Source organism: Gymnoscopelus microlampas (assembly GCF_963454915.1).
Source record: "Gymnoscopelus microlampas genome assembly, chromosome: 7".
Lineage (NCBI taxonomy): Eukaryota > Metazoa > Chordata > Actinopteri > Myctophiformes > Myctophidae > Gymnoscopelus > Gymnoscopelus microlampas.
In genome coordinates, this window is record NC_139944.1 from 46,574,218 (window position 1) to 46,585,152 (window position 10,935).

The 10,935-nt window shown below is 41.4% G+C and overlaps 1 protein-coding gene across 1 annotated transcript; it reads right to left on the reverse strand.

Annotated features, from left to right (window-relative positions):
* Nucleotides 1-346: 346 nt before the first annotated feature.
* On the reverse strand, nt 347-6,871 carry nbl1 (NBL1, DAN family BMP antagonist). The gene is made up of 4 exons (XM_084062079.1): nt 6,328-6,871; nt 3,982-4,162; nt 2,538-2,649; nt 347-1,675 (listed from the first exon to the last, which is right to left on the reverse strand). The coding sequence occupies exons 2-4, from the start codon at nt 4,152-4,154 to the stop codon at nt 1,388-1,390; spliced, it is 573 nt and encodes a 190-aa protein (XP_083918205.1). The 5' UTR covers nt 4,155-4,162; nt 6,328-6,871; the 3' UTR covers nt 347-1,387.
* Between the last annotated feature and the right edge of the window lie 4,064 nt (nt 6,872-10,935).

The window sequence follows — 10,935 nt, forward strand, 5'->3', positions numbered from 1 at the left end:
TTTATAGCTTGCATTCCATTTGTAGACTGTATTCCTTTAGGCGAGCAAAACCAAACCATTATCCAACACCCTTTCTTCATATAAATATACGGTATATTGACTAATAGAGAATTAAGCCATTTAGACAGAATTCAGAGATAGAATTTATTGCATTCAAAAGCCAAAGACCCTACAGCCATAAAACACTGTAGTCTGTCTGGGTGCACAAGTGCCTTTATACACATCACTTTATCTGCAAACAAGAAGAAAATGTAGGACGGTGGGTCTGTATGAGTTTACTTTGTATAATGCATGGTGTACTGTGTGTGTGTGTGTGTGTGTGTGTGTGTGTGTGTGTGTGTGTGTGTGTGTGTGTGTGTGTGTGTGTGTGTGTGTGTGTGTGTCTGTGTGTCTGTGTCTGTGTGTGTGTGTGTGTGTGTGTGTGTGTGTGTGTGTGTGTGTGTGTGTGTGTTTAAAGGAATAGTTCATTTTTTAAATGTAGGTTTGATACCGCACATACTATAGGCCTATTAGCTGACACTATTCCTTTCCATTAGCATTGCTACAAAATGCGTACAAGTGTCCAGTGGACATTTCTCAGTAAGCGCAGAGGTGAAAAGCAGTTTTCATCCATTTGACAAGAACCTTGGGAAGTGGCGCTTCACTTGGGTGGCGAAAGGGGTTAAGAACCTGTCCAGCACCGTTGAGAATCCACTCTGGTGCAACCAGCTTGAGCATCTATACGAACATAAAACTATACTACTGGCCATGTTCAGGGTGGAAAGCCGGGCAGGGAGGGCTCTCTTTATGTTGCTGTACCAGCGACTCCTATGGGCTAACGGTGGTGCCTGTCAGTGCAGGGGTGTTGAACAGGAGGAGGACGGACGTCTTCCTGGTGGAGGCATCTGGCAGGTTAGCCAGTAGGGTACAGCAGCAGGGGCAACACGGATACTGTATGTGCGGATTAATTGGCATAATGACTAAACTGGGAGGGAAAAAAATAAATGGCAACTCTAAATTTGTCTTTTCAAATGGAAATATTCACACGTCCACTAAGCTCAGGAGCAGCTGCGTTGGACAGTATCAAATGACCATTAATGAAGAAAAATACCGCACCCTGCATGCTCTTCCTCAGCAGCATCAGATTTACACTCTTGATGAAGGTCCAGAAGGACCAAAACATCAGTGTAGAAGTGTTGGAAAAAAACATTTGATGCTGCTGAGCAAGAGTGTGGGAAATATATGATTTTAAACTGAACTATCCCCTCAAAGGAAGTTTTTAATGTAATGTTATATCATGTTATCAAAGTGCCTTTGCAATTCTACAGGTCGGTAAAGATGATGGAATGAGGTGTTGGGGGAGGGAGGGGGAGGGAGGTGATCAGAATGACAGAAGGGAAAGCATTACCTATCCTCCATCAGATGTGTGTGGTAGTGCATGGTGCTCTGTGTGTGAGTGAACATGCTGAGAATGTGTGTCTTTGTGGGGCTGAGTGTGCGACTGAGCTCCACCACTGACACTGAGGGCCTCAGATAGAGAAGGTGTATCCAGGCCACTCTCTGAAGGGTAGAGCTGCATCACTGCCCCCTCCTGGGCACCATCCTTACTGCAGGACTGGCAGCTACAGTGGAAGATCCTCTCCACGAGTTTATCCACATGAGGAGTCTCTTCATTTCCCGGACACTCCAAAGTCACCTACAACGCACACGCACACACACACACACACACGCGCGCACGCGCGCGCGCGCACACACACACACACACACACACACACACACACACACACACACACACACACACACACACACGTATATATAATTGGCCCAGAAAACCCAAAATTGACCCCCATAACCCTGCGCAGCAGCTAACCCCCTGCCCCACCCCACACACAACTTTAAACAATTTCCTTCAGTGTTTGTGTTTTCTTTCACAAATGATCAGTCAGCAGTTCCATCATGGTCAACCGCATTATGACAAACCAACAATGAGCAGTATCTTGTTTCATTAGAGAATGTATTGTTGTTTTCTTACAAAACATCATACCCCTGGCCTCTGCAGACACAAACTAATCCAATTCCAATTAAATAAAAAATGTAAGGGAGGCTGTGTTGATATCTCTGAGGCATTTCTTTGAAATGGAGCAACAAAACGTGTGAAGCAATTTCCAATAAAACAGCTGTACACTAAAAAGAGATGAAACATGAGGTGACCTCACCTGTGGTCCCACCCTCTTATCCAACCTGGCAACGTTCCAAACTACATACACTTTACCACAAAGCCTTTGTTGTCCAAGGACTCTGGAATCCCTTTGGCTAAAAGAGACAATGAACTCCAGAATAATATAAAATGCAGGCCTATATAGCTGCATGAGAACCACAATGTTTGAAACTAAATCTGTCTAAAAACCCACCAAAATATTTTTTGGGGTCCCACGGTTTGTCATCTCACTATGTTTGATTGTGACATGTTTAATGTTGGAGGTTTGCGGTTTGTGTAAGTTAACAATGTGTTTATTTGTGTGTTTTCTACATGAACTAATGTGTGATATTAGACTTACCACTTCCCACTGTGTCTGTGCAGGCATGCAGGAATCACAGTGTACCAGGGACTCAGTTGACTGTGGGAAGGTGTTGGGAACGCTGTAACTGAAGCACTGCCCCAGACAAGCTCTGAGACAGTGATAAAGGATTAGAGAGCTCTGGTATTCTGAAGACGGGTCGGGTACACTCTTGTAATATATAGCTTTAGTTTAGGCATAAATAACTGAAATGATTTCCAAGTCTGAGGATAGCTTATATTCATCAAAATATACTTGAAAGAACAAAAATTAAAAGTAGGCCTACTCATTATGCAGAATGTCCCATTTCAAGTTTAAAAAAATTATAAAAAACTTTGAAAATAGCAGATTTGCAAGCTCACAACGTGTTGCGATGCGGCTGTTGTGAGCTTGTTGATCGGCTATTTTCAAATAGCCGAAATATGGAGCTTAAGTGGTTAATCTATGTTTAGTAATACAAATCTAAATCTAAAAAGTAACTAGTAACTAAAGTTTTCATAATTGTAGTGGAGTAAAACATGGGTTTTCAACTGGTGGTCCGTGGACCACTGGTGGTCCGTGAAGGTATTGCATGTGGTCCCTGACCATGCATTTAGTAATGTAGGAAAGTGAAGATTTGTTTTATATTTTATTTTATCGACCACTAGTTGAGAAACAGTATGATGTATGATGACGCATCAATGTTGTCAGTTACTTGGAAGTCAGATGTCAAGAACTTCCACAGAAATGGGAGTTAGAATTTCAAGGGAAACTGTACTGGTTTACCTGGTTGAGGCATTAGCAGGAAATGTGCCCATATCAATCGCATGTGCTTGCTCATACATATGTTGCAATGAATCAGTTAACATGAGTTTAATATGGAAGGTTAAGAGAACAGAATAAGGGCAACCATGGGAAAGGAATGGATCAGTGGTTCTCAATCTTTTCTGAGCTCTGGACCACATATCTCAGTTAAATAATGACTGTTAAGGGATTTAATTGATTTAATTCACCTCGAATTAACAAATTAAATTGAGGCCTTAACAGACATCATTTAATGTCAAGCTTTTCCCCCACACTACGCCCATATCCCCCCTCCCAACACAACAGTGGTCCCCAGGTTGATTCTCAGTCAGGGTGGTGGTCCCTGGTTCATAATCAGTTGAAAACCCATGGAGTAAAAGTATAATATTTGCCTCTGAGATATTGTGGAGTAGTAAAAGTAGGCTATATTAGAAATACTCCACTAAAGAAAATAATACCCCCAAAGTGCACTTAAGTACAGTACTTGAGTAAATGTACTTAGTTACTTTACACCACTTGAGGATAGCCTATATATTCTCATGACTGAAATATAATTATTTTATCCTTTTATTTATTATAGACTACTGATGAGTTATGGGGGCTATCTGCTTTGATAGAGAAAGGGAGAGAGAGAGAGAGGGGGGCAGAGAGTCAGACTGACCTGTTTTGAATAGACTGAGGCTGGCATCCCGTATGCCCAACTATCTGTGTGATGTTCTTGGCTTCACACCAAGCGCTCTTGTCGGGGAACAGCGCCAGGCGGTTGATGTGTGCCGGTGGTGCCGCTGAATACAGTGCAAGCAGTGCGCAGCAGACCAGGATTCTTTCCCACATGACTGCACCTAAAGTAGCAGAAAAAATGCATTGTATTATTAGCTACCTACAGTTGTCTACCTGAATGCAAAGCTACGTATACCTGAGTGTAGACAGGCTACAGCAGCAGACATAGTGGTAGGCTATACACCCAGTGGTGGAAAGTAACTAAGTACATTTACTAAAGTACTGTAGGCTGTCCTCAAGTCAAATGTTGAGGTATTTCCAATTTTCAGTACTTTTACTTCTACTCCACTACATCTCAGAGGCAAATATTATACTTTTACTCCACAACAAGTATTGGACAACTAGCTACTAGCTACTAGTTACTAGAATATTTTTACAAATCGTACATTAACCACTTCAGCCATATACGTTTTATACATTCGAAAACTTGTGAAATGGGACATTCTGCACAATGAGTAGCCTACTTTCTACTTTTGTACTTCAAGTACATTTTGATACCAATACTTTTGTACTTTTACTCAAGTAAATTTTGACTTTTACTTGTAATAGAGTATATTTCTAAATTGCTGTATTGCTCCTTTTATTTAAGTAAAACATTTGAGTACTTTTTCCACCACTTTGTATACCTGAGTGTAGACAGTAGGCTACACAGCTGCAGACATGGTTACACCTGGAGAGATGTGCTATTTTGTCTAGGCTGAATTCTAACTTAGTTTGCATCCCACCTACTGTATGTGGATGGTTATCAGGTTGTATAGCCTTTTTTTTCCTGCAGGCTAAGCTTAACATTATGCAATGTCTGTCTTATCAGCCTCAAGCTCATTTGACTGCGTGAAGTGGCATTTCATCTTTGTGTTCACATCCAAATGGTTGCATCCTCCCTTGGCTGTGGAGAAGCATTATGCAGGATTTATACCGTCCCAGCAGAAAGAAAGAAAGCATATGGGGGAGGGAGAGAAATCTGTTTGCTTGATACCACCTGACTCTAATAAACTCTGCACGTCCTCTTTCATTCCTCCTTTTCTTTAAACTGCTCTCTGACCAGTCACGCCATTTACAATCTACCAAAGTGTTTTCTCGTGCTGCTTATAAAAACGAACTTGGTCACCCACGTTGTCTACTTTAACACACTTCCACCTCCGTGCCATTTCCCATGCCTCTACGCGCAAATAACATTCCAAAAACCAGTTCAATAGGCCCATCAAAAGTTCTCCAGAAAAAAAGCCCCAGCTGTTAAAAACTTAAGAGGCTGCGAAGCGACGATGAGCAACATGTTGAAGAAGAGTTTAGCTTTGCTGTCCCAAGCCTGCAGCACTTATACAGCACACTAATATTTACAGTAGGAGACTCTCTAAACTCCATCTGTTTCAATACAGCCTGGTCATTAACAAGCGCTTATATCAGGACATTGATTTGAACGCGCTTCAATACAACGAGCAGCTACTCGTCGGAGGAGCATGCATCAGAGATTTGTTTGAATAGGCCTCGAGATGTTTTTCATATTTCATAGTGCATCAAAAGTCCAAACACTGTTACCACTTACCGGGTAAGTTATAAGCCCTATGTTATATTCTCATTGTCTTTTCTAAAAGCATGATAAGTAGCCCTACAGTAACTCTGCAGGCCTACTGGAAGACCACGGTCCTTTTTTGAGGTAAACTGTTGACCCTGGTGTCGCAGCAGTGGTGGAAAGTAACTAAGTAGCTAGTAAGTACATTTACTCAAGTACTGTACTATTTTACTTTACTGGAGTATTTCTAATTTTCAGTACTTTTACTTCCACTACATCTTAGAGGAAAATATTGTACTCCACTTCAATTATATAAACTTTAGTTACTGTAGATTTGGATTATTAGAAAACATGCATTAACCACTTCAGCCTATAAACTTTGGCTTTTTGAAAATAGCTGATCTACAAGCTCACACTGCAATGCGTTGTGAGCGTGTATCTATTTAAAACACTTTTTTTTGGGATACATTTTAGACATGATAGCTTGTGAAACGTGACATTCTGCATAATTAAGTACTTTCTACTTTTGGTACCCTACTTGAAGTAGCCTACATTTTGATACCAATACCTTTGTACTTTTACTCGAGTACATTTTGAATTCCGGACTTTTACTTGTAACAGAGTATATTTCTACATTGCGTTGTATTGATACTTTTACTTAAGTGAAACATTTGAATACTTCTTCAACCACTGACCCTGGTGTCGTAGTGAACTTACCACTGAGAACGACCACTATGCCAATGGACCAGTGCGGGACGTCCCGCTGAGACAGACCTCTCTCTCCAAAGATCACCCGATGCAGCCAGCAGAGCAGACAGTCCCTGGCCGCCCGTCCGGCGAAGGGAAGGGGATGATGCGGAGAAGAAGTTGTGAAATATCACCGCACGCTGATAATCAATGGAAAATATGACCACTTTCTGTAAAGCCGTATGGATTAATCCAAGTGTCTCCTGTCCTGTAAAGCAGTTACATCATCCGGAAAGGAGAGAAGGAGAGAGAGATACTCGGGTCCGATGGAGAGGGATGGGATGATAGGGCTTTAATGCGCGCTATCTATCTATCTCCCAAACCCAAGTCCATCAACTGACTCTAGACTGTCTGTCCCTCCCCTTTGTTCTCTTTCCGTCCAGTGTTAAATTCCTGCAAAAAACTTCACTAAAACAGTTTTAGTGCTGTACTTTTCCAACAGTTCTTTAAACTCTCACACGAGCTTTGAAAGCTTTATTTGGGCAGGGTTTGAGGCGCGGTTGAGCCCCCAGACAGGAGTCCCGCTGTGCCGTTGTTGGAAAGAAAACGGGGAGGGAAAATTTGTTTGGCAGGTTTCAAATGTTTCTCTGTGGATTGGAGAAGAAAAGATCCTCGCATCAAGCTTACAATCAGCCTTGATGCTTTTATAGCAACTTTTGATTGTGAAGCCTATATGACTCAAAACACGAATAAACCCGTAACTAATTTAAATTACCTTTTCAGGAATTGTGATACTCTTTTGATGTTTAGTAGTATAATTTCAAAGTGAAATATAGCTGCAAGCAGCGATAATATGGGGCCAGGAGAGAGAAAGAGAAATGATAATTCCTTTAACAGGTCAGTTCATGAAAGTCCTTGCGGTCTTGTTTCCAATGAGTGCCTGTGAGCAATTAGAGGTTAAGAGTCTTGCTCAGGGACAAATTTCATTTCATCGACACATTTGCTGACCTGGCCAGGAATCCACCTGGGGCAACCAGAGTCTCTGGCTCCCTAGGCGGGCTCACTAACCACTCAGCTATGGCCACCCCTCAGAGAGAGAGAGAGAGAGAGAGAGAGAGAGAGAGAGAGAGAGAGAGAGAGAGAGAGAGAGAGAGAGAGAGAGAGAGAGAGAGAGAGAGAGAGAGAGAGAGAGAGAGAGAGAGAGAGAGAGAGAGAGAGAGAGAGAGAGAGAGAGAGAGAGAGAGACGGAATAGATTGAAGAGACATAGAGAGAGACATATGGAATAGATTGAAGAGACAGAGAGAGAGACATGGAAATGGAATAGATTGAAGAGAAAGACATGGAAATGGAATAGATTGAAGAGAGAGAGAGAGCGCCATGGAAACGGAATAGATTGAGTCATGTTTTTTGCATTTCAACTTAAATGAGTCTGCATCAAGTGAGGCTTGAACCGGCAACCTTACGGTCATGAAGCACTCTTAGGTAGCTGCAACACTACCTATAGTGCTATATCTTTGTCCAGGCTGTTATTGTCTGTTGAGGATCACAAACTCTTGCCTTCTGTCATGACCCAAGCCCCTGTTTCACTAACACAAAGATCACTCGTTCACAATCTCCTCAGAACCAAAATTAGTGAAAGTAGCCGATCTACAAGCTCACAAACCATTAAAAGTTGTCAGATTGTACATTGGCTATTTTCACAATGAAGTATGTTATACATTGAAAAAACATACTCTCATTGCTATCTGAAAAGTTGTGAGATTGTAGATCAGCTGTATGTAAAAAACACTCAATTAAGTATTTCATGTTATCTTTAACAATTGCAGATGTATTCATTGATAGTCATGTTGTGTGAAATGCAACTCAGATGAAGTCTGCACCAAGTGAGGCTTGAACTGGTGACCTTCAGGTTGTGGGGCACACATTTAAGCGAGAAGCCACCAACAGACAAGAACCTGTGAAAGGAGATCACACAGATCATACAGTTTCACGCAAATAGCTGAAAAATCCTGGGTTTAAGTGTTTTTCAAACTGCTCAAGATTGCGGACAATCTAAGGGCGGTGCTTACTGGTCAACGTGATAGATGTGTTCCTCATTAGTCAAGGCACATGTGTAAGCAGGTCTAATGGCTGTCGGCCAAACGAGGCATGACTTTTGCCTGTTTAAAGTTTCAATTTTCAAAAAATTGCTATAGCGCCCCCGTTTGACCAATTGGAGTAAGATTGGTTTCAGTGATATTTGGAATGGCCCTTTACATTTCTGCAAAGTTTCAAAGAATGGTAAGTCTGCATGTATGTGTTAGGGGCAGATGAATAATTGTCATAAAACTGCAATATTCATTGGCTCATTAAAGCTTCATTTTTTCACTTATGGAAGATATTTTGCAAACGTTTTTTGGTATAGGTCCAAAGTTCATGTGTAAAAAGTTTCGTGCAGATTACTCAAAAATCCCAGGAGGAGATAGGTTTTAACTGTTTTTCATATAATTCCAAATGGTGGGAGATCTAAAGGTCAGAGGTCAAAAGTCAGAGTGTGAAAGTTGTTCAGCATGAGGAGACGCATGTGTGCATCGAAGTTTCATGGCTGTAGGTCAAACACGGCATGAGTTGTACCTGTTCAAAGTTGGCATTTTTCAATTGAGTGCTATAGCGCCACCTTTTGACGAAAGATTGTGAGAATTATTTCTTGATCGTTTTTCATGACCATCTATCATATGGCCGAGTTTCATAAAAAGCGACTGCACGGTTCAGCCAGAACTGCCAAAAGTGGCAGAAGAAGAAACGGAATAATGCGAATAACAATATGGGTCCATGCTGGAAGCCTGGCCCCATAATAATTAAAACAGATTCATTTGGGTGAAGCTATAGCACACATGGGCATCTAATTTACTATAGCTACATTTTGTCATTGTTTATTTAAATTAAAAGTGAATTAAAATGCAAAAGTTCAAACAAACAAAATAAAAAATATGATAACATTATTTACCATTAATTATTATAAAGTTAGCCACCCATTATTTTGTTGCTAAATTTCAGACAGAATTGTTAATGCTAGTTGGACTGTTAAAAAGACAGGTAAAAGATCAGACTTACAAACAAAAACTGTTATAACTTTCCATCCTGGTGTTTGTATAATATAACCATGCCCCACTAATATACCCGATGCCCCCCCCCTCACCCCACCCCACCCCACATTTCTTTCCCTACCAGTGTGACCTTATACTTGCAGGTGTGCAGCCTCAATTGTCTCCATAAGCACCCCTATCAGTGTTTTACGCTTCACTTGCAAACAAATATTTTAATGGCCACGGGACGAGTGATGGGGCTTAATTTTTGACAAGGTTACTTCATGACTAATGCACTGCATAGCATGAGTGTTTAAGCCGCATTGGCATTTCTGCATGCAAGACATGGTATTATTTATTCAATTCCCATACGCAAGAATGTACATGTTTACATTACGGACAAAGAATGGACTGTTACTATATGATGGAGGATGACACTGTGTTATGGATATCTGGAGGCTATATGCAACCTGCAGGTCTGGAAGTGAGTTCAAGCTGAAATGAGAGATCTGGAGAAAAAAAAAGAGGGAGGGAGGACAGGAAAGTAGAGAGCGATAGAGAGCGAGAGGGAGAGCGAGAGTGAGTCAAAGAGAATGTCTTATAGCAATACAGTCTTTGATGTGAAAGTGCATGATGTGTGTTATGTTCAGACGTGCACAGTGCAGAACTCACCTGTTAGTAATAAGACTGAGTTCCAGTCCAGAAATGGCATTCCATTACATTCCACAAATTCTGCTGCACCAGGGGGCTGGACAAACGTGTGCATGTGCATGCTTACACAGACACACACACACACACACACACACACACACAGAAAAACAAACTGACTCAATAATAACAGACCCATGCAAACACACACACACACACACACACACACACGTAGAAGTGATCAATCACAGACTTGAACGGTTTTACCAAACACTACACTACCAATGACTACGGCATGTAAGATTACATCCAATACAGGCACAAGCTTAACCTGGTCTCAACCCCCCCTATACAGACACACTTCTATCCGACGCATAGCTTTATTTACAGATACAAGCAATCATACTGTACATTGTTACTGTCTTGGTAGCCTAACCATATTCATGATGAGTGTGTACAGTGTGCATTCCATCTTCTAAAACCCTATTCACATTTGCTTGAAATTCCTGCAATTTACTTGTATATTTAATTAGTTTATAAACAGGAAAATACATTTCTATGACCTCACACAACAAAGTTAGTGTGCTGCCTCCAATTTCCTCCGTCTGGAATTCCAGGCTACCAATTTCCCCCACACTACTTAGAAACTCATCATGTTTAAAATACACTTTGTTAAATTCTACATGTGTCAGGCTAGATGTTCTTTCATCAATGTACTTCTTCACGCCATAATTCTGTGCAACACTCCTTTTCAGCCCCCCCCCCCCCCCCCCCTTCCAGGGCTGCAGATGCTAAACCTGGCTCCCATTCAAAGCCAGCAGGAGTTCAAGTCCCCCAACTCATTAACACACGAAATTACCTCCCAGCCTCAGACCCCTTTTAATTCTCTCTCTCTCTTGCACAAGTACACACATACACAGAAGA